The 24,329-nt window shown below is 45.7% G+C and overlaps 1 protein-coding gene and 1 pseudogene across 1 annotated transcript; both read left to right on the forward strand.

The window, feature by feature from the left end:
- The first annotated feature begins 14,404 nt into the window (after positions 1-14,404).
- On the forward strand, positions 14,405-15,546 carry APCS (amyloid P component, serum). The gene is made up of 2 exons (XM_035009914.1): positions 14,405-14,468; positions 14,578-15,546. Exons 1-2 carry the CDS (start codon positions 14,405-14,407, stop codon positions 15,186-15,188), a joined length of 675 nt encoding a protein of 224 aa, XP_034865805.1. The 3' UTR covers positions 15,189-15,546.
- A 6,370-nt stretch (positions 15,547-21,916) lies between these two features.
- Positions 21,917-22,817, forward strand: LOC118013967 (annotated as a pseudogene).
- Positions 22,818-24,329: the final 1,512 nt, after the last annotated feature.

The following is a 24,329-nucleotide window of genomic DNA, read 5'->3' on the forward strand; positions in this document are numbered from 1 at the left end:
CCTACAGGGGTGGTATCCAAGGATGCCGAACAGAAGGTCCACATTCCTACCACACTCAGCAGCAGGAACAAGGCCACCCCCTATGGGATCAGTGGAGGCCCCCCCTGCAGAGAGCAGTAAAGAGGTGTCCCTACCTCTCCCCACAAAGTGATAGCAGTTCAGGTCTACTCTAGAGACTGAGATCTCACCTCCAGCACTAACAAGAACCCCATCAACCCACAGTCAACAGTGGCTGCACAGAGGACCTGGACTCCCACCCCTGCCCGTCAGTGAACAGGTACAGACTCCCTTCCTTCAGAGAAGTCTCAGAGGAGACCCACTGAAATGTGTTTTCAATAAGATCCAGTGTCTTTCAATGTAATACTCAAAATACCCAAGTTTCAGTCAAAAATTCATCATATAAAGACACAGGAAGACTTGAAGCTGAATGGAAAAAAAAAAAAATCAAAAGATGCTAACCCAACATGACTGACACATTAGAATTATCAGACAGAGATTTTAAACAAGTCTCAGCAACAAAGTCTCAGGGAAAGGAAAAGAAAAAAAAAGACCCAAACAAATTTAGGATTCAATACCTGAAAGAAACTCAAAGGATAAGCTCAATAGAAGAATGGAAAGAGCCGTAGAGGAAGAATCAATGAATTTGAACACAAAGTCTCTGATCTGAACTGAGAGAAAAACAACTGAAGAACAATGGGTAGAGTCTGAGGAACAAGACTACAGTGAAGATCTACTGCTCGTCTCAGAGTGCCAGGGAAGGAGGAGAGATCAGGACTAAAGATTACTGCAAGACACAGGAACAAAGTTTCCCAAGTTTGTCAGAAGACCTAAACCTACAGACTCAATAATCTGAGCAAACCCCAAACAGAATAAACCAGAAAATATCTGCACTGAGACCCATCACAGACTTTTTGAAAACAAAAGGAAAAGAAAAATATTTGAAAGCAGCCAGAGCAAAACAGCAAAAACGATCGGACAGTGGGGTTCTCAGCAGACACTGTAGAGAACAGGAGGGAGGGGCATGGGATTTTCCAGGTGCTGAAAGAAATGAGCTGTCAAGCCAGACTTCTGTATCTAGTGAAAGGAGTCTTCAGGAAGGAAAGAGACCTCAAGACATATTCAGAGAAAGAACTAAGAATTTGTCGCCAGCAGACCCGTCCTAAAAAGAATGGCTTAAAGAAGTCTTCTAGGGGCACCTGGGTGGCTCAGTCGGTTAAGTGTCTGCCTTGGGCTCAGGTCATGATCCCAGGGTCCTGGATCGAGCCCCCGCATCAGGCTCCCTGCTCAGCTGAGAGTCTGCTTCTCCCTGTCTCTCTGAACTTCCTCACTGCTTGTGCTCTCTTTCTGTCTCAAATTTTTTAAAAAATTCCTCTAAATTGAAAGGAAATAAGAGTCTTTATAACATTAGCAAGGAAGGAAGACCACAGTTGGCAATATAGTATTATGCATGTAATAGACTTCCCTTCTCAAGTTTTCCAAATTATGTTAGACAGCTGAAGCAAAAATTATAATCCTAATAGGATTCTTCCTGTATACAGAGGAGAAATTTAAGGCATATATTATGAACGGGAGGATAGTGAGATCACCCCTACAGATACATGAATCGTCTACAAATGATAAGACGACAGAACCACACACACCCAGTACCTGTATCAAGTTCCTGATCTTGATACCACACTATAATTACAGAAGATGTAACCATCGGGGAAAACTGGATGAAAGGTACACAAGACTTCCTGCACTATCTGCAACACTTGCCTGTCTTTACCAGGACACAAAATCAAAGACTTCTCTTTCTCACACACAGCAAAAAGAACCACCCTCAGACCAATCTCTCGTGAACACAGATGCAAAACCCACAAAATACTAGCACATGAATTCCAGCCAATATAAAAAGGATTATACACTACACCCAAGTGGGAATTAGCCCAAGAATAAAAGGGTGATTTAACCAAAAATCAATTATTGTGGTATATTCACACAACAGATTATCCAGCCATTAAAAGGAATGGAAGTATTTCTTTGGTGTTGGTTGTGATCTCTCCTCTTTCATTCATGATTTATTTGGGTCATTTTTCTTTTTGTAAGTCTGGCCAGGGTTTATCAATCTTATTTTTTCAAAGAAACAGCTCCTTGTTTCATTGATCTGTTCTGTTCTATTTCATTGATTTCTGCTCTGATCTTTATTATTTCTCTTCTCCTGCTGGGTTTAGGCTTTATTTGCTGTTCTTTCTCCAGCTCCTTTAGGTATAGGGTTAGGTTGTGTATTTAAGACCTTTGTTTCTTGAGAAAGGCCTGTATTGCCATATACTTTCCTTTCAGGACTGCCTTTGCTGCATTCCAAAGATTTTGAACAGTTGTATTTTCATTTTCATTTGTTTCTACGAATTTTTTTAATTCTTTAATTTCCTGGCTGACCCATTCATTCTTTAGTAGGATGCTCTTTAGCCTCCATGTATTTGAGTTCTTTCCGACTTTCCTCTTGTGATTGAGTTCTAGTTTCAAAGCATTGTGGTCTGAAAATAGGCAAGGAATGATCCCAATCTTCTGGTACCAGTTTAGACCTGATTTGTGACCTAGGATGTGATCTATTCTGGAGAATGTTCCATGGGCACTAGAAAAGAATGTATATTCTGTTGCTTTGGGATGGAATGTTCTGAATAGATCTGTGAAGTCCATTTGGTCCAGTGTGTCATTTAAAGTCTTTATTTCCTTGTTGATCTTCTGTTTAGATGGATCTGTCCATTTCAGTGAAGGGGGTGTTAAAGTCCCCCCCCCCCAATTATTGTATTGTTGTCAATGTGTTTTGTTGCTTTTGTTATTAATTGGCTTATATAATTGGCTGCTCCCATGTTAGGGGCATAGATATTTACAATTGTTAGATCTTCTTGTTGGATAGACCCTTTAAGTAGGATATAGTGTCCTTCCTCATCTTTTATTACAGTCTTTGGTTTAAAATCTAATCTGTCTGATATAAGTTTTGCCACCCCAGCTTTCTTTTGGTGTCCATTAGCATGGTAAATGGTTTTCCACCCCCTCACTTTCAATCTGGAGGTGTCTTTGGGTCTAAAAGGAGTCTCTTGCAGACAGCATATCGATGGGTCTTGTTTTTTAATCCAATCTGATAGCCTGTGTCTTTTGATTGGGGCATTTAGCTCGTTTACATTCAGGGTAACTATTGAAAGATATGAATTTAGTGCCATTGTATCGCCTGTAAGCTGTTACTGTATATTGTCTGTGTTCCTTTCTGGTCTGTGTTACTTTTAGGCTCTTTGCTTAGAGGACCCCTTTCAATATTTCTTGTAGGGCTGGTTTCCTGTTTGCAAATTCCTTTAGTTTTTGTTTGTCCTGGAAGCTTTTTATCTCTCCTTCTATTTTCAATGACAGCCTAGCTGGATAGAGTATTCTTGGCTGCATATTTTTCTCGTTTAGTGCTCTGAATAGATCCTGCCAGTCCTTTCTGGCCTGCCAGGTCTCTGTGGACAGGTCTGTTGCCAATCTAATGTTTCTACCATTGTAGGTTACAGATCTCTTATCCCGAGCTGCTTTCAGGATTTTCTGTCTCTGAGACTCGTAAGTTTTACTATTAGATGTCAAGATGTTGACCTATTTTTATTGATTTTGAGGAGGGGGTTCTCTGTGCCTCCTGGATTTTGATGCCTGTTTCCTTCCCCAAGTTAGGGAAGTTCTCTGCTATAATTTGCTCCAATATACCTTCTGCCCCTCTCTTTCTTCTTCTTCTGGGATCCCAATTATTCTAATGTTGGTTCATCTTATGGTATCACTTATCTCTTGAATTCTGCCTTCATGATCCAGTAGTTGTTTATCTCTTTTTCTCAGCTTCTTTATTTTCCATCATTTGGTCTTCTGTATCACTAATTCTCTCTTCCGCCTTATTCTAGCTGTTAGAGCCTCCATTTTTTATTATAGCAGCAATGTCCACAATAGCCAAACTATGGAAAGAGCCAAGATGTCCATTGACAGATGGATAAAGATATGGTGTATATACATATATATATATATATATACACAATGGAATATTATGCAGCCATCAAAAGGACTGGAATCTTGCCATTTGCAAAGACGTGGATGGAACTGGAGGGTATTATGCTGAGCAAAATAAGTCAATCAGAGAAAGACATGTATCATATGATCTAACTGATATGAGGAATTCTTTATCTCAGGAAACAAAGAGGGTTGCTGGAGTGGTGGGGGGTGGGAGGGATGGGGTGCCTGGGTGATAGACATTGGGGAGGGTATGTGCTATGGTGAGTGCTGTGAATTGTGTAAGACCATTGAATCACAGACCTGTACCTCTGAAACAAATAATACGTTATATGTTTAAAAAAAAAAAAAAGAAGAAGAAGATAGCAGGAGGGGAAGAATGAAGGGGGGAATTGGAGGGGGAGATGAACCATGAGACACGATGGACTCTGAAAAACAAACTGAGGGTTCTAGAGGGGAGGGGGGTGGGAGGATGGGTTAGCCTGGTGATGGGTATTAAAGAGGGCACGTTCTGCATGGAGCACTGGGTGTTATATGCAAATAATGAATCATGGAACACTACATCAAAAACTAATGATGTAACGTATGGGGATTAACATAATAAAAAAAACTAATGATGTAATTATGGTGATTAACATAATAAAATTTTTCTTAAAATTTTAAAAAAAGGAATAGAAGATACCTGTGTATCTAACTATACCGTAGATACCTGCTACAGCACCGCATGAGCTTTGAAAATGTTAAGTGAGAGAAGCCACACAAAAGACCACCCACTGGATGATTCTGCTGGAATGTAAAAACATCCAGAAGGGGCAACTCCAGAGGCACACGTCCACAGAAGACTGGTTGCCCGGGGCTGGGGTTGCAGGGAATGAGGAAGGACTGCTACTATGCACAGATTTTGTTTTCAGGGCAGGGATGGCAGTACAATACTGATGTACTTAGACCATAAATGTTATGAGAAATTATATCCCAAAGTTCTTTAAAAAAATCACAAAAATGTTCCGCAATCTGCTGATAATGTAATACAGAGGCAACACCTCCCATGCATCTCAAATTCCTGAGCTCAGGACACCGTCCACATTAGAGGAAGCATGTATCCTTTAACAATGGCAAACAGGAGGAGATCTTCGAGAAATCTCTAAATAATGTTTGAGTGGAGGTATGTTTGGGCCCAAAAGGATATGCTCAGTTAACTGAAAATGTGTACATATTGTTCCTCACCCTGCAAGGACAGAAAATGGGGGGGGGGGGGGGGGGGGAGTCTGGATGTGAGGCCTATAGTCCTATGGGTCTGAGCCCTGTCCTGTCACATCCTGTACGAGTGGAGGGGAGCCCCTCAGTCTGTTCTCAGGAGAGTGGGCTCGAGAGTCAGAACGCCTGAGTTCCAGTCCCAGGACTCCCTCCCTGCTGTGGGATCCGGGGTAAGTTACCCAAGCGCTCTGTGCCTGAAATGCTGAGTGGGTCGCCATGAGGATTAACACACTGGCTGATAAGTTAGCTCTACCACCAGCGACAACAGAAGTGGGGGCAACAGCAGCAACTTCACTGGGATACATAGCGCCCACAGTAGTATCACAGCTCAAACTGGACAAAACGAGCATGTGTTTTGTGAAGTACTATGTAACTTTTAGAAACTAAATGATGGATTTCCGACTCTAGTGTTGGTCACATTCTCAACCTTGAAATACTAGTTCTCTTCCCCCAACCAGATGCACACAAAAGCAGTAACCAACTGAGTGGGTGTCGGGTACCTTCTAGATCTGGTTTTCTAAGAACGGGTCTGTGTGCCAGGCTCATCCTCTGGCCTTTCATTGACACTCCTCTCTTCAGCCACCTTCTCCTCTTTTCCTCCAAAGGCTCCATACCCTTCACCAAGACTGTATTGAACTTGTCACCAGGCTTGCTGGGGAGGAGAACATTGCGGTTGGGGGAGGAGGTTTAAACTACAGAGGGACATGATGAAAAAGAAAGAAGCCCCTGGAAGTCTGTTGTTCTAGCAGTTTCTTTCTCTTCACCCTAGGATAGAGAGAGACCATAAGAGGCCAGAGGACAGGTGGCCAGATGCCTCTATCAGCTACAGAACCCCAGAAAGGACTCTCCCAGGCCTTGCTCTCTGGAAGTGCTCACCACCTCATCCATGCAGACACCGCAGGGGGGCAGGCCCCACATCAGGTACCAGCAGCACCGATGCGTGCAGGTCTACATTCTAGCAGCCAGGCCTCCCCAAGTCAGAGCCAGCCATACTTTCTCACCCTGCCCAAATTCAGTTCACCTCCTCGAATACCCTCTCCTCTTCCATTCTGGCTTCGTCCTCTCTCGGGAACCCCTCCCCAAGTAGAACAGGGTGCTCATTCCTTGGGACCAAAGTGCCCTGACCGCCCCTCCCACCGGCACCACTCTCCGTGTGCACCTGTCCAGCACCTGCTTATTTTTTTTCCACATTAGTCTCTCGAGATCCTGAGCTCCTTAAGGATACAGGCTCTGCCTGGCTTAGAACAGTGATAGTACGTTATAAATACTCAGAACATAGATTTTGAAAGCATGACAATTTTCTATTAGAAGATAGACTTTAAAAAAAAAGGAAATATGCCATGATTAGTACTAAAATATGAAAAGCATTTTCAGAGAAGTGTAGAAGCCAAGATAAAGGAGCAACTAATGTTGCCTAGGTGAGAACGAGAAGACAGGAGCAGCCGTCCATGGGGGAGGACCACAATGAGGGAAGCAGCCCCTGCAACAGATCCTCTCTCTCTGTTCTCGCCCCTCCTCTCTGCCACATAGGCCTGGTCCTTTCTCAAACATCCTGTGATTTTCTTCGGACTTAAGCCTTTGTATTGTTTCAGAGTAATTTTGATCAATATACATATATGTGCATGTGCTGCCTATGCGTGCGTACAGCACGGCAATAGAAAACTGACTTCTTACTGTGGGTTTCTGTCAAAATAGTTTTACAAAATCCTAGTCTAGATCAACAGATTTTTGTCTCTGGCAGATTTTTATCTTTTTTATCTTTGAAACTTTGATTTAAAAATGCACACGTGCCCACACTCACAAAATTATGCACCCAACATCAGAGAGTCTGCAAACCCACTGAAACCCACTCAAGAACCCCTTTGGGATCCGTGGGCCTCGCTTCAGAATTGCCCGATGGTCCAGCAGGTGCTGACCCTCCCAGACACACAGGCATCACCTCCTGACTCACACACTCTCCTATGTGAGACAAGAGATTCCAGGAGAAGGCACCCAATATTCCTGGACCCTTGACCTTCAGTGGTCTGAAGGGAGAGAGCATCATAGGTGACTAAGATGTGCCCCTCCATCCTAGTTTTGTGGTTAAAAACATGACAAGAGTATACAATAGAAAATGGAAAAAATAACTTCAGCCCTGAAACAACGAGTCACGTATTTCTGAAATATAGGAGTGTGTAAAGTAGGTGTTACTATACCAAGGCTTCCCCGATGTATTTGCTAGCTTGAATGGGAGATACATAAGAATTTCTTCATTAAACATAACTATCCAACCAAGAAAAAGAGGGCTAAGAGATAAACAGAGTAGAGCTCTTCAGAAGAATGGTGACGGGAAAAGACATGGGAGAAAAATACTCCTTCAGCCCCCACCCACCCACCTGGGAAAACTGCGGTTCACACTTTAAGAGCAAGCAAAGCCATTTTGCCCAGAATTAGCCACTACCGTGGAATTAATTCTCAAAGGCTTTTGAGAAACAAGATACGTTTCCCCAAAGAGGAGTCCTACGTGAAGGCACCATTCCTCCCAAAGAGACACCCATCTGTTCTCCCTGTGCTCAGTTTCCGGGGCTGCAACAATATTGTAGTTTAAAAAGACCTTTGCTGGGGGCACCTGGGTGGCTCAGTCAGTTAAGCATCTGCCTTCAGCTCAGGTCATGATCTCGGGGTCCTGGGATCAAGCCCCGAATCGGGCTCCCTGCTCAGCAGGGAGCCTGCTTCTCCCTCTCCCTCTGCCTGCAGCTCCCCCTGCTTGTGCTCTCTGTCAAAGTCTTTAAAAAGACTTGTTTTCTGGGGCACCTGGGTGGCTCAGTCGTTAAGCGTCTGCCTTCAGCTAGGGGGTCATGATCCCAGGGTCCTGGGATTGAGCCCCGCATTGGGCTCCCTGCTCTGCGGGAGGCCTGCTTCTCTCTCCCCCACTCCCCCTGCTGTGTTCCCTCTCTCGTTGTGTGTCTGTCAAAAAAAATCTTGGGCGCCTGGGTGGCTCAGTTGGTTAAGCGACTACCTTCGGCTCAGGTCATGATCCTGGAGTCCCGGGATCAAGTCCTGCGTCGGGCTCCCTGCTCAGCGGGGAGTCTGCCTCTCTCTCTGACCCTCCCCCCTCTCATGCTCTCTCATTCTCTCTCAAATAAATAAAATCTTAAAAAAATAAAATAAAATCTTAAAAAAAAAAGACCTTTGTTTTCTCCTATAAAAGTAAAAGGTACTCTGTTGAGTACACCCTAAGTGGCCAATGGGGATGAATTCATGGAAAGAAGGGTCTCTTTGCAGCAACTATTTATTTTCAATCAACAAATGGTAAGGCAAGTCTTTTCTGAAATGCCCATATTAAGGATCCTATAACTGAAATCACAGAAGTGGGGAAAGTCTCAGGTGGTCCCTGGGATTCTTTAAGTGAAATCACGCTGTCCTTATCACTAGGTCTGCTCCATCCTCCATCAAAAGCCAAGCACCAAATAGCCAAGGGACGTGGGAGACAGGATGTCAATGCAAACACTTGTGCATGAGAACAGGCCATCGAAGAGTTCTGGAAGGCTGCCCGTCCTGCAGTAACACATGTCCTCAGCTGAAATCATATCTCCTGACTTCTTTCTAGAGCATAAGAGCAGGATTTTGCTTGAAGCAGGTCACAGCCTAGCTTTCTATTTTGTCTACTGGTAAGATGTGAATTATTTGTAAGCAGGAAAATCAACTAGCCGGGACTAAAGGTCTCCTGATGAAATGAGTCAATCTGATAAGAAATGCTTCTGTCCACAGCTCTGCATGTGGTACCCTTGACCTCCATGAACTTGTTTACAGTCTGAGGTTCATGGCAGAGTGATGATGGTGTTTGGTCTCAGAGAGATGGTGCATTTTGAGTTCATCAGCTTGGGCTTGAGGTAGGCAAGAGGCATACCTTACTAGACCATGACCCCACGAAGTGACAAGCACAGGTGACAAGGCCTACAAAGGTGACCATCCCAAATGCGGTGGAGATGATGAGCGTGTTGGTGCAGGAAATGCAAACCAAGCCCATACATACCTTATGTGTGGGGAATAAAAAGTTGCTTCATGGATAGTGGTGTCCATGCAGGAGCTTTTCATGGCAGAAAGGATGGCACCAAAGAAATGGGCCACCATAGGGTCACCCAAGTACAAATGGGACATGGATGACATCTGGCCCAGTGCTGTGACTGGGTCAATGCCGAAGGCTGCACACAACAGCTGGGCATGCACCTCCCTGTCCATCGAGACTGGATGTCCCTGGGTCCCATGCCGAGCTGAGGGAGTGGCCTGGGCTCGAGAGAGACCATGCTAGCCACCTGGGCTGACTGGGGAGAAGATGATCCGTACCCCACCCTATAAGTATGGACCAGGCTTAGACCCTGGGTCCCCTCCAGCTCAGAGCGCCTCAGATTGGAGGCAGACAGGCTGTGCACCTCTGACCCCCATCAGCATCAAGAGAATAAAGCAAACTGCCATTTTTTGGGGGGGGGGGGGCTGTACCTAGAGATTTGCAAATGACCACCTAACAGCTTGTGTGGGGTCAAGAAGACAAGGAACAAGATGACTGGCTGGTTCTAAGCCGGATCAGAGGGCACCGTGGAATGATGACCAGTGTCTACAGTCTCGGAACTGGCCAGCACACTCAGGAAGCAGCACATGGCCAACGCAGGGGGGTAGCCAACATGGCATTTCCTGCAGAAGAGAGACAGGCAGTCACAAAGTGAAAGATACCCCGCAAGATGAGCCATCAGCTTCCCTGAGGCTTTTTCCCTGTATTCTGTAGTTTTAGGGGTAGGAATTAAATAAGTCAAAATGAGAAAATTCCTGTTCTGCCATGGACTCTAGGTCATGGGCAGAAACCACATAGGGGAAGACAAGATGATGACAGTAAAATACGGCAGCTCCCGCCAAGGGCTCCTCCAGCCACACAAGTGAGGAGCCTGCCCCTGCTTCACAGATGGACACACTCCAGTCCAGAAAAGGGGGCTTCTCTCTCAACACACTCAACACCATTACCCCGCATCCCTACCACTATTTTCTCTTCCTTTTGCATCTCCTCCCCCAGATGCTGTTCTCCCAAAGGGATGGAGGGGCAAGGACATGGTAAGTAATTACTAGGACATTCTAGAGAGGACTTTCCATTGAACTCTGAATTCAGAAGTGAGATCTCATGGAGATAGCATGGTCCAGATATAGGACTGAACCCAAAAGATGACAAAGTTGTCAAGGATTTTCTTTTATAAATGAACCCCAAAACCAATAACAGAAGTGAGATCAAGGACAGATTCCTATGTGTCCACAGGACCTAGAAGAGGCCCACTTGGGACTCTGCCAGAATTGGAAAGGGGACTAGGAGACTGCCAGCAGGCTGGAGTCTGGTCTTTAGAGTCTGAAATAAGTATTTGGTAGAAAGGTCAGTCACAATCTCAGGTGGACACTGGTTTTTCTCTGTCGTTGGGTGAAATGTTACAGGGTGAGAGGCACAGACACAATAGCCTCTGTCAAGAATAGAATCTAAACTTTGTATGGAAAAAACATACTGGATCTGGAGTCCCTCCAGAAATCCTGCTTCTTTCCTTCTGTTATTTGTCAGAATTACTGAACATCAGGAAGCCGACTTCCTGTTTCTCCCTCCATCATCCCCTGCAACTTGGCTCCTGCCATCCTCACTTTAAGAAAATTGATCTTCCCAGGGTCACCGATGAAGTTTTTATTGCTAAAGCCAGCATCCTTTTCACTGAGATCTCACTGATACACTTAATGCCACTGGACACTGCCTGCCGGTCTCTCCTGGAAACACGCTAACTTGGTTTCCATGACACTGTACGCATTACCCTTTCCCTCTGCCAAACATCGCCGTCTCCCTCTTTCCTCGCCTCCAACCCCATGAATGCAGATACTCCCTCAAGTCAGTGCTTGGCCCCCTGACATTTTGTCTTCTCTTTTCCACTGAAGAAGATAATCCATTTGTTTCCATTTTTTATATGCTGATTCCTCCGCAACTTGTATTTTAATCCCAAGTGGCACACATTACAAATTCTCCACTGGCCTTTTCTAGGTGTAAATCATACTACCATTTCAAATTCAGCATCTGAGTAACCTGACTTCCCTCCACCTCCTCCAAAGGAGCTTCTTCCTCTCAGCACTGCACCACTAGCACCATATTTTTCCAAAACATATGCAATCATAAATTTAGACAAAACCCTGATTCCATATTCCATATACTGTTAGAAATCTCATCTCTGGGATGCCTGGCTGGCTCGCTCAGTGGAGCGTATGGCTAGATCTTGCGGTTGTGACTTTGAGCCCCATGTTGGGTGTAGAGATTCCTTAAAAATGAAATCTTAAGACCCTGCCATCAGTCAAAGATTTTGTGCCTTTGATTTTACATAACCAAATATGAGGGCAATGCTCAGTTACTCTTGATGTCTCTGTGGTCTTTCCATTGCTTACAAATAAATGCTTTTAGGTTTCCTCACAGCTAACAGAACACATGGCAAATAACCCTTTATTAGTACCAAAATGCTGGTCTAGCTCATGTTCTCCTTCTGGCTCTCCCTGTCCAGTCTTTCCCGATGATTACTGTGACTTTATGTGTTCTGTAAACACTCAAGGCCTTGGAAGGGGTCAAATATTCTTTAGGCCCTCAGGTAATGTTCTGTCCTCATACCTCTGACTTTCTCCAGCTCTGAGGTTCATTCTACACCCTTTTCTGGCTCTGCCCTCTTCCCCCCATACTTCCTGAAGGCAAACTTTATTGCCTGCCAACTGATGGAACCGGGACAGGTCTACTCAAGGCACACTGGTGGCCCTGCTCCTACTCCACACCCTCAACCCTTCAAGAACCACCCAGACAGGAACCACCACCTCTCCCTTGAACTTCCACTGGCAGGGAGGCACCCAGGAGCCTCTCAGCCACCACAGGTATCATTCACTCGGAGAACTCCACCCGGTTCTGAAGACTCCAGATTCATTTTCCTGACATCAGCGCCTTCCTTTCTGCAACAGGAAGGATCCGGTTTCCAAATTGAGGACTCCTAAAGCTCAGGCTGTTCTCTGCCAAGAGCTAAGAAACCTATTCCAGAGAAGGAAACTAAAAAGGAGAAGCCCCCCACCCCCACTGCTTTTTCCCATTTACTATGAGATGTACTTCCCAGCTGGTCTTGCCACTCAATGTCTAAACACAGTTTTCAAGTCCAGCTGTAACCCTGGAATGTGTCCCTAACAGCAGCATCAACTTGTACCTCTGACCTCCAGGACCGCCTCCCCTCCGGCAGGCCAGACACAACCTCATCTTCCATTAGAGAAGATTAACAGAATAATTTATGATGGAAACCAGAAGCAGCTGGTGAGCCCTATATTCTCTTAACTTTCATAGCACCCTTTAATTACCATCTGGGAAAGGAAAGCACACAGAACCTGGGTTTCTGGGGGGAGGTTATCCCCCCACTCCTACTTCTGGCATGACCTGCTCCTATCACTCTCCTGGATTCTACTTTTTATTGCTGTTTTATGTAAAAAGCGCTCACCCTGTTTGAATCCTTTGATTCCACAAATATACCCTACGCTCTTCTCATATGTAAGAACAATTAAACAAAATGGGTCACCTTAAAATGAAGAAACTCTAATGCTCAGCTTCAATCAAGAAAGGATAAGAGATAAATACACTAGTTATCTGTAATAGGAGACAGACAATGGTAATGTCCATAAAAGAATTCGAAGTAATACCCCAGACACCGTGCTGTGCACTTTGTGCACATTATAGCAGCTCATTTAGCCTCACAAAAACAGAGCCGGAGAGTGGTTTCTTGGTTTTTCAGAAAAGGAAACCAAGGTTCACAGAGGTTTAGTGATTCACAATAGTCAACCGTTACTGTATTCTACTCAAGTCTTTGATCTTAACCTTACGGAGAGTTAAAGGTGAAAATCAGGTCTAGTTGAGACATCAGGACAGTCTTTTGAGATTGTGAAGAGTTGTAGGAAACAAATGGATAAGACAGAATGGAGACAACAACTAGAAGTAATGAAATCAGGAGAGCCAAGCACGTGTGAGGAATAGCAAGGAGAGAAGCAACCGGAGTAAAGGGTAGGATTTGGTTGCAAGGTTGCAGCAGAGTGTCAATGGCACTGGCTCCCAAGCTGAAGGACCTCTAATTCAGATGACAGAGGGGCAGAGGGAGAAGCAGACTCGCTCTGAGCAGGGATCCTGATGTGGGGCTCGATGCCAGGACCCTGGGATCATGACCTGAGTCAAAGGCAGATCCTGAACATACTGAGCCACCCAGGCGCCCCTGCATTTTTAGTAATAGAGGGAACAGAAACAGAGGTCACTGTGGTGGTGCCAGGGTAGGTCACCAATGAATCCCCAGCACCCAGGGTCATGCTTGGAAATTAATGAATGAATGCAAGTCATGTATGAATCAGGCTAGCACCAAAAATTAACATAAATATACTCTCAATGCTAGGAACTCGAAGAAAACAGAGTGCTAGGTGAACATATCTGCAGACGGTAGATAGGTTACCAGGAAAATAAGTCCTAATGAGAAATGGGAAAATCCAGCATAAGGAAACCCCACAATACTCAGAAGAGCTGTGTAATAGCTGCAAATATAAGCTTCAGGGAGACAAAGTGCACCCTAATTCTCTTGTCCCTTACCAATGGCATAGACCTACTGCTCAATACTGTATTAATCAAAGGTAAAGAGATTGTCCAGGATCTGCAGAAAGCAGAATCCCAGGATGTCCTACACACAGAAGTCTGGTCCATGGAGCAGCGGAGGCCTTGCACGCACAACCCACAGAAGCCCCTACGTCAAGAGGGTGAGGGCCCCACCTCCACAGGCCAACCAGACCCCTCCCCACCAGCTCCACCTCCACTCTCCCAGCCCAGAACCAGGTCACAGGGATGACACCCTAGCAGTCCCTTGTAGCTAATAAATAACCCCCAGTGGTTTCCCGGCCAGGCACCACCCTCCTTCCATCAGCAGCTCTGACCCTTGGCACATCCCTGGTGCTCTCCATCCCCCATCCTCTCCCACAGCTGCATATAAACCCCGGGGAGCCTGAGGTCTAAGAGTGTGAGTCTCAGAAGCTGGGGGACAAGCACAGTACTCTCTGTACCCTCACCCTGGTCACTCCGCTGCTAGCACAGCCCCAGGCTAAGAGCATGGACAAGCTGCTGCTTTGGGTCTTCGCCCTTGCCACTCTCCCAGAAGCCTTTGCTCAGACAGGTAGGGTGGTCACGGGATGGTCAGGGAGCATGAGATGAGAAAAGGGGTTGGGTAAGTTATTTTTCTCCCTGCATGAGTGAGTGAGAGGTCTTATTTCTCTACCCCACAGACCTCAGCGGGAAGGTGTTTGTGTTCCCTCAAGAATCTTCTACTGACCACGTGACCTTGACTCCAAAGCTGGAGAAGCCTCTACAGAGCTTTACCTTGTGCTTCCGAGCCTACAGCGACCTGACGCGTGCCCACAGCCTCTTCTCCTACAATGCCCAGGGCAAGGACAATGAGATCCTGGTCTATAAGCAAAGAGTTGGGGAGTACTCGCTGTACATTGGAGGAACCAAAGTCACCTCCAAAGTTGCCGAGGAGTTGCCCAGCCCCACGCACATCTGTGTCACCTGGGAGTCTTCTACCGGCATTGCCGAGTTTTGGATCAATGGGAAGCCACTGGTGAAGAAGGGCCTGAAGAAGGGCTACTCAGTGGCAACCCAGCCCAAGATCATCCTGGGGCAGGAGCAGGATTCCTATGGAGGGGGGTTTGACAAGAACCAGTCCTTTGTAGGGGAGATTGGGGACTTGTACATGTGGGACTCTGTGCTGTCTGCACAACAGATCGTGTCTGTGCAGCAAGGCTCCTACCTCCTTGATCCCAACATCCTGGACTGGAGTGCTCTGGACTATGAGATGCAAGGCTATGTCGTCATCAAGCCCCTGGTCTGGGCCTGAGGTCTTGAATCAACAGGATCCCTCAAAAATGAAATGACCAATGAGTAAGGAATCTGCTCAAGACAATGCCATGTGAGATCCCATATCCGGAGCGCTTTCTTCTTTGAATTTCCTGTCTACATGTTGCCGAGTAAAAAAGTATGTTGTATCATGCCACCTGCATTTGTTTAGTACTTGTTATGGTCTAAGCATTTTTGCTTTGATCCACTTATTTGGAAAAATCAGCGTTTGTTTTTTATCATCCAGAACAATCAGGTTGCAAAGTGGGAGGGCAGGGGACCCCATAACTAGGAAGATACATCACAAAGCCAGAGCACTCCCTGAGTAGGGCAGTGGCAATACTGACAAGCTACTAATCATTTATACTAATTCCAAAAGTGTGCAAAATTTCAAAAGGATCCTACTTGGTTTTCCAGCTAAAAATCAAAAAGAGGTCTAAGGTTACAGCAGCAGAGAAACAACTATAATGAGAAAAGTAAAAATAATGTAGAAACTGACATCAAGTAATGAGGAAAACTAGCAGCAGGAGTGGAAACTAAAAATGTGTAGAAGTCTGGAGTCCTCATGCAAGATGGCAAACATGCCTTTTTTCTAAAAATTCCCAGTGGTATCATATGATGCTTGATTTTCAGGATCCTGTCCTGAAGTCATCAGGAATACTGCTCATGACTCCCAGTTCAAAATCCTATGGATCCCCATCTCAGAGAATGTAATTTAAACCCTTAATGTGACACTGTCCTCCATAACCTGACCCCCACTTACCTCCTTCAGGTAGAACTCTTCGCACCCAGTATCCTCATTATAGTACTACAAAATATTTGTCTGATTTTATCAGTAGTTACTTTCATCACAAAAGCCACAAGCCACAGCTCCTCGCCCATCCCCAACAGAAAGAGAGTGCCTTCTTAGAGAAGGACCCCCCAAAGAGAATTTGGCAGCATATGGAAAATAAAGCAGGCTTTGCCCAGATAATGGGGCGTGAAGCCAAGGGAAATCAGAAAGACCACATCCAGGAGAGCTTCGAAATGATAACAGAAGGGATTACTTCAAACTCCCGCATTCATTCACCAGGGATCGACCAAGAGGCAGACACCAGCTACAAGGAAGTAGGCTAGAACCCCGGAACTCCATTACCAGAGCAACAGGGTCAGGCAGGGAGGAGCAGGGAGAATCCGAGATTTGCCAGCGTGCTTAAATGGATTCACAAGGACTTCCTAAGAACATTTCCATCTCTCTGGTGAGGCGCAAACCATTCAGATCATCAAGTTGGCTAGCCAGGGACTTTAAAAATGCAGAAAATTCGTTTCCATTCACCAGCTCAGGACTCAAAGTGGCTTGCTTTATAGTTTAACATCAACCACCTTTTCTGTACTCTGAGCACCGTACTTGTACTGTGCGTGCCAGGAAAGACCAGCTCTTCCCATGGAGAACAGGTTTTGCCCAGGAGCACGTAGACCTGTTTGCCCGGACCCTGTGCTGGGGCTCAACTGAGGTTCACTGCTTTAGCTGAACAGCCCCCTCGGTCAAGGAACCTAAAACAAGTTTTAAGAAATGCAGCCAATGTATACTCAAATAGCATCATCCATTTTTTTTTACTGAACACCTACTCTGTGCCAGACACTATACCAGATGAAAATACAGCACTGAGGGGATCATGGTACTGGTTTTGGAGTTTATATTCTACTCGGCCTGCGTTAGAACCCACACCTCACCATCTTTAGGCTTTCCTCGATCTCAGGGTGATATTCTACTCCCTGCCTCAACTCAGTTAGATGGATTATTTACCCTCAGTGATCATTTGCCACTTCCTCCATGTGTCTTAGAATCTAATATCTGTCTGGTTTCTTGCCTTTAGGGACCCTCTACCTCCTGAGATGGCTCTTATAGACAGAACACAGTATAACTATATGCCAGTCCTTCCTTCTAGGGGACCCACACTTCATCCAAAAGAAACACTCCTGCGTCCCTTGTCCCCATAAACTCTAGGGGTCCAGGCTGAATGTAACGTGGAGGACGCTTTTCTGCTTCTACGACGGATTTAGCTTTCCACTCAGCAACCACCCTGTCGAGGCACCAGGAACAGGACCCGCAACTCTCTCAAAGCAATAGCGCTAGAGCCGCAAGTCTCCCCAGAGCAGTTCCTCCCTATCCCCCCATTCACCCCCTCTGCACCCCTAGTTCTGGCCAAAGGATGAGAGTCCTTGAACTTGTCCACCATTTCCTCTGAAAACTGCTATAAGTGGATCTGTGTCATGTTTTTTATTAACTAATACCTATCACATCGATGGCTCCTTCCAAACTAAAAGAAGAGTTCCATTTTAACCTTATTTAAAATAGAGACAGGATTTCTAGCTCCTTGCTTTAGGCATTTTTCTCAGGTATAATGGTTGTCACAACAAGGAAAATAGCAGAACTCACAGAAAACCACTTCAGTCCTTGAGACTCCAGAAGGGAAATGGAAGGACCTGCAAGGCAGGGTGACCCAGGAACTTGACTGGAGAGTGATTCCATGTCAAAAACCGTGGTAGTGGCCCTTTTCTCCACACTGACCACGAAGGCTGGGAGATCGTGGGACGGAGCAGTGCACAGGTGTGCAAGGAGTGAACCCTGCAGACCGCGCTCATGAGAAAAGCAATTTTTGAGCCTTTATCTTGTACAAGGATGAATCTAGTTCTTATTTGTGAAGCTACAGAAAAAACCAGGTCAGAGCACTTAGCCTCATGGCTCCAGGACTGGCTTTTACCAGAGAAGTCTATAAAGGATTTTTCCTTGATAAGAGGGCTTGCAGTTTTGTTTTATAGGGGGAAACTCTGGAGGGGTCAGAGGTTAAAGCAAACAGGTCTCCTTGAGTTTGGGATATGCCTTTATGCAGACTTGAGTTGGGGTGAGGATGAAAAAGAATTTCTCTAGCGCTGATCTAGAACCTACTAAGGCTGAACTCTGAAAGACACCAAGACTGTTACTTGCTTTAGCAAAAAAAAAAACCCAGCAATTTGTTTACTTGGCATTGCAGTGATCTTCTGCAAATAAATGATTGCCTGGTATGCTCCGAACCGTGAACACAAGCAGATCCCACAAACTCAAGTTGGGTGGACTCTCAGGAGAAGACTTCCCTCCCAAAGAAAAGTCACCAGTCTTATTTAATTCAAATAGTTCCATGTAATCCTCAGTTTCTTAACTCCTCCCTTGCTGGCTCCCTAGATCTATTTGGTTTAAAATGAAAGGAAAAGTAAAGGACAGGGCAAAAATTCAAGGGGGTTGGGGGAGAGACAAGAAAACCAACACACACACACACACACACAAAACATGTTTTTTTTTTTTTAACTCAATTCCTTCACACACAAAATGTCATTACAGGGGCTCAGCCTACCTGGCATTTTTTAGGTTTTTTTTTTTTTTTTTTTTTTTTAAACAGGTTCTGTTTCTAGGCACATATTTTGGTTATAAAGATTTAGGCATTTATAAATACCTATGGCTTTTGTTATAATTTCTTCCCTTTGCAAATGGTGTTTTCTTTACACCCTCCGTGTTTTCCCCTCTATTTGTCTTTTTCTTCTAGTAGAAATATTGGCTTCGTGACTAAAATTTTGATGCATGAGCACATTTCCGTATTTTTCTTTCCCCCACATGGTTTCTATCCTTCTGGAATGTACAAATCTTGAAAGCTCTCTGTGCTATACCCTGCTTTCAAGATTATCTACCGGTGTGTCCCTCACACAGAAACACCCTTAGGGTGTGGCCACAGGAGGGCTCAGATTTGGGTGGGGAAAGGGCTGCTTCTACATGCCCAGCTGCTGTCACTTCTGGCCGGGTAGGCTCAAAAAGTCAACCCCCCGCCCATGTCAAAATCCTCCTGAAGTTCACAGACCCACGTTGTAACTGTTGAGCATTCATCCCAGGCAATCTGCAGTGGCCGACTGAGGAGGATGAAGAGTGTGATTTACTTCCATATCCCCAACTTCCCATCTTGTCCTCTGGGGCCACCCTCACCTCCAGAGATAGCAACAGCCCTGCAATTTGTCATCTGAGCCATGTGGTCCTCTCAGGAATCCTTCTGGAATGCTTCTGCACTTCAAAGAGAGGTGGAGAAAGGAGCTAAGTAGGTGATTGCCCTTAATCTGCATACAATGCTCAAACATCACTGGAAACATAACAAGATGCACTGAAATAGAACTTGTAAAATGGGAGGTGTTTGGAAAGAAGGCTAGGAAAAGTCAGGGTGAGATGACACCTACTGCTGGAAGTATAGCTGGCCAGTGGGGAGGACAGGATGTGTGGAGGGCGAATCCCACTGAGCACAGCGCCCCCGCCACCCACCAAGCAACTGGAGCAGAGGCGGTAGCTCCTCCTAGTGGCAGTGCTTCACCCCTCCCCCCCACAGCCTGCACACCTTTCCCTTAAGCAGATACGAACATGGAAAGAACACTGCTTTGAGCACTTCATTGTTCCGCGCTCCCACAGGTCTTCATCTGCATGGGAACATGTGCATTCATTTCCAAGTTTTAGGAAGGTCTTAGGATGGACTTTCATGGTCTGTTCAGTTCAATCCAGGTGTGCACCATAGGCAATAAAGTTACTTTTCCCCAGGAGTCAGCCATCCTGTCTCTACCTTTATAATCTCCTCAAAGAAAGTAAATTCATATTTACCTGAGGCATACTTAACAAATCTGGCCAGTTTGGGGTGAAAGCAACACTACTTTTCAGACCATAATTTAAGGATACCAGGGATTTTCTTCTTCCTCCTCCTGACAATTCAGTTGAGTACCTTCTCGTCCCTACAACAAAATGCATGCTGCTTCCCTGACTCAGTATCTCCTTCACCACTTCCTGTCACTCATTGCAACAGGCTCATCGAGAAACCAAAAAGGCAGATGCGATCTGTGATTCTCATCCATGGGTTACCGAAGTTCTTTGTTCACCCCCTGTAACCAGGCTTCCAGCCCCAGATGCTACTGAAACTGACCAGTCATCAACCACCTCCTTGCTCAATCAAATGTCTCTTCTCAGTTCTCCTCCTTGACTTCTCAACTCTTTAGGAGCCATACTTTTATGCTCTGCAGCAGCATGCTGGCTAGTTCAGTTCAATCCTCACTGTAAGTACATGTAAAAAAGTCGGTCAAGTTTCCTATAACCTCACTCCCTCCATTCCCACGTAACAGTGAACACATCAGAATGTCAGGTAGATCTTTGACTTTTTCTTGCATATATAATGTATGTGCATTCACACATATGCACACACACATTTTAATCTTACCATTCCTTATATGGTCTTGTCTAATGTATTCCACACATCCATCCATGGTGACACGGCAGCACCATTCAACAGCCCCTTCACCAAGGGAGGAAGGTTTGAGGTCAGCTGCCCAACCTAGTTGCCTCTAGTCACATGTCACTTTTTGGCCCTGAAACGCAGCCAGGGAGACTGAGGAATCGAATGTTTACTTTTATCCTCAAATTACCACTCTACCTCATCCTTCCTACAAAGCTGCCTAGAGTCGCACGGTCACTCTGGAATCTTTACCTTTCCAGTTGGTTGGTCTTTTAAATTACTTCGTGGCCCACCCATTTCTACCTTAAACATTTGCCTCCTTATTTTCCAGGCTGGAGTACTTTCCAGAAAATCTGCAACACTTTCTAGATGGTGTTTCCTAGATTCCTAGTGGAGGTTTCCTTGATGTCCACAGCTCTGCAGCCTGCTGTCACCTTGTTCTTTAAGATGGCTCAAACCACCATCTGATAGATGGCGTCTATCTCCCAGAGTCCCTCACCAAACTTCTAGGAAAGATGGCGTGTGCTCGAAAGGGGAGAGGTAGGACCAGAGAGGCCCTAGGATTTCTTCCCGTCATTGTCTTGCCTCCTGCAGGCTCCCTGTCAGCACGGTGCCATCACCCAGTGCTCTCTACTCCCGATACCATGAACACAAGACCGCACATTGGGAGGGACTTTACATAACATAGAATATTTGATTTTGAGTTGTTAAACTTCCTTATTCTTAAAACTCCCTCTGCCAAAAAAAAAAAGTTATTTCTTTTATTCAGTTACTTCTTTTATCCTGTTACTGGTCCTCTTCTCCCATCACTTCCCCCCCCCTTATTTGCCCCTAAACCCTCAAGTCCCTCTTAGCATGATTACAACAAAGCAATTTGCCAACGGTTTGACAAAACATCTCGGCTGAGCCCAGGATACCTCATCCACACACCCATTAAAACGTTCCTTAAGATTCTGTCCCTGAGATTAATTCTACCAACTATACACTGTTCCATGTTTTTCTTAAGTGACAGCTACCCACAAGCAACTATCTCCGGTAAAAGCCTGACTCCCTGCCCCCCATTCCCTTGTTCCGGCTGCTCATACTTTCCCTGGTAGAGACAAGCAAAGCTGGAGCAGCAGGGACTCAGGCCCCTGTGGGCTGTTCTTAAAGGCAAAAGCCTCCCATCCACACCCTACAAAAACAGCATTCGTGAGGAGACTTTGAAAAGGTACACGTGGTGGTCTCATCTGATGGGGACTCCTGGGCCAGGGGCTTAAGAAAGGATCAAGCAGAGAGCAAGAACTGGAAAAGGGGAGAGAGGATAAGCTAGCCATTAGACCTACATGAGCACCCTGACTATAGAGCAGAACAGACTGTGTGCATGTGTGCGTGTTCTCTGTAGCCCTTTCTCTACCCCTGCTCGAGCCCATATCAAGATGCAAACTACTCCATGCTGACTCCCTGCATTGTTTTCAGACACGGAAATTGAAGAATGCAGAGAAAGAACCTCACAGAGGTGAGGGAGTTTGTTTTCCTGGGCTTCTCCAGGTTTCGTGACTATCAGATCGCCCTGTTTGTGGTTCTTCTCGCCCTGTACACATTAACCCTGGCGGGCAATGCTATCATCACAATCATCATCTGCATTGACCGTCACCTGCACACACCCACGTGCTTCTTCCTGAGCATGCTGGCTAGTTCAGAGACCGCGTACACGCTCGTCACCACTCCACGGATGCTGTCTGGTCTCCTGGCCCAGAATCAGCCCATCTCCGCAGCAGGCTGTACCGCCCTGATGTTCTTTGTTGCCTTAGCCAGCAACAACTGCTTCCTGCTCACAGCAATGGGCTATGACTGCTACGTGGTACACAGACCTCATGAGCAAGAGGGTGTGTGTCCAGCTGATGTGTGGCGCCTCTGGCATTGGCCTGGCCATGGCAGTCGTCCAGGTGACATCCGTATTTACCTTACCCTTCTGTCAGAGTGCTTGGACATTTCTTCCATGACATCCTCCCTGTCCTAAAACTCTCCTGTATTGATACCGCTATCAATGAGATCATCAACTTTGTCGTCAGTTCATGTGTGATCCTAGTCTTCATCTCCTACGTCCTCATCATCTCCACCATCCTCAAGATCCCCTCTGCCCAAGGCCGGAAGAAGGCCTTCGCCACCTGCACCTCCCACCTCACGGTGGTTATCATCCATTATGGCTGTGCCTCCATTGCCTACCTCAAGCCCAAGTCCGAGGATTCTGCAGAACAAGACCTTCTCCTCTCAGTGAGTGACATATACCATCATCCCTCCCTTGGACCCTGTTGTCTAGTCTGAGGAACAAGGAGGTCAAGGATGCCCTACGCAGAGCTGTGGGCAGAAACATTTAATACACTGACCCTGTCTGTACGAGACATCTATCCCTGAGCAACATGCATCTTCACTGCCTCCAACCTTACCAGCGTGTCCTGAGCAGTCCCTTCTGCGATGGGATGTACCCATCTTGCTTCAACACCCCTACCATAAAATCTTAATGTTTGTTTCCATATATTCCAAAGTTTTGTCCAGGCATTTTCATCTGGGTATCTGAAAGGTCAGGGAGGATGGCATGATTTTTAAGGAAATATATCTGCATTTCTAGAGTGGGGGAGGGAACTTCTCAAAAGCACATTAAATGTGGTTTTAGGTTTGAAAATAAAAATTAACTTTCATAATATAACCTGCAGAAAATTAAACTAGACACAAAATCTTCCCGGCAAGGTAAGAACAGTCAATAGCAAAATTATACCAGAAACTTTGGGAAAGATGAGATGTGTATTTAAAGAAAAAAGTTCAGAAATTTGGAAGATACTGGTTTAGTCCTTGAAAGTTTAGCTTGTATTATTTGATTTATACTAAAGCCTTTGCTTCCATTCAGTATGGTCCCCAGAGTGCTGGTCACGGCTGTACGTTACACAGCCCTTGCGTCCAATCTGACCGTGCTCATCAGAATCTCTCTGGCTGCTGGTTCTCTCCATGGAGCCAGCTTCTCGGTCATCATTATGAAGAAAAATAAGTTGGTCAAAAAGAGCTGTGCTCTGTTTGGAGTACCATGAAAGTCTTCTTCATTTGCACACCCCATGGCACTTCTTCGGTAATACCAAAAAAATAGGGGGAAAAAAAACAACACCAGCATTCAGGAGTAGTTGCTCAATTCACCCCCGACCCAAGAAAAAAGGGGGGGGGGTGCTTAAAAAAAAAAAAAAAAAAAAAAAAAGGTCTCCATTTCCTACTAGGTCTCCTAAAGAAATTGTCCTTTCCCCCAGAGCTTCTGGGAGTTACTCTGGTTTCCTGCCTGCACATACCTCTTACTACCTCAGGTGATGGTAAGGAGGGTTGGACACCTCAGTCTCATGCCACTTTCTCCTCAGTAATGTGCCCATTCCTTAATGCTATTTGTCTCTTTAAGGGAGTGATTTCCTTTTCCTTCACCTAAGAAAGGAATGGTGACATTCAAGGAGCTCATCCAGTGTAAAGTCTGGCTGTACAGACATCTGAGATTCTAGGTGGGAAAACCCTAGTTCTCTCAAGGTCTGGTCATCTCTTTGTAGTTTGTCCTGTGTCTGAGATTTCGGCATCCAGGAGGCAAGCCTTCCCTCAGAAGCTTTTGAGAGGTCCAAAGCCAGGTCCAAAAGTCCTAGATCTGCTAGAAAGTCTTACCTGACAGTGCTCTCGTGTTCAGCCCCCCATGAATCCCTCTCCCACATCCAAAGATGACACCTCCTGTGGGGGGGGGGGCATGCCTTCCTCCAGAAGGAAAGGGTCTCTCCGACTACATGACAGGACCCCTGCCCCCGCCACCAAGACCACCCATAGTGCCAACTCTTATCCATCCTCTTCTATTCCTATGGGACCAGGAATTT

Source organism: Mirounga leonina, unplaced genomic scaffold, assembly GCF_011800145.1.
Source record: "Mirounga leonina isolate KUSES-001 unplaced genomic scaffold, KU_Mleo_1.0 Mir_154, whole genome shotgun sequence".
NCBI classification, from domain to species: Eukaryota; Metazoa; Chordata; class Mammalia; order Carnivora; family Phocidae; genus Mirounga; species Mirounga leonina.

Bases quoted from the DNA above. Each gene is read 5' to 3' on its own strand.
- APCS (XM_035009914.1), top strand. From the start codon at position 14,405: ATGGACAAGCTGCTGCTTTGGGTCTTCGCCCTTGCCACTCTCCCAGAA. The intron at 14,469-14,577 runs GTAGGGTGGTCA...TCTACCCCACAG, and splicing joins AGAAGCCTTTGCTCAGACAG to ACCTCAGCGGGAAGGTGTTT.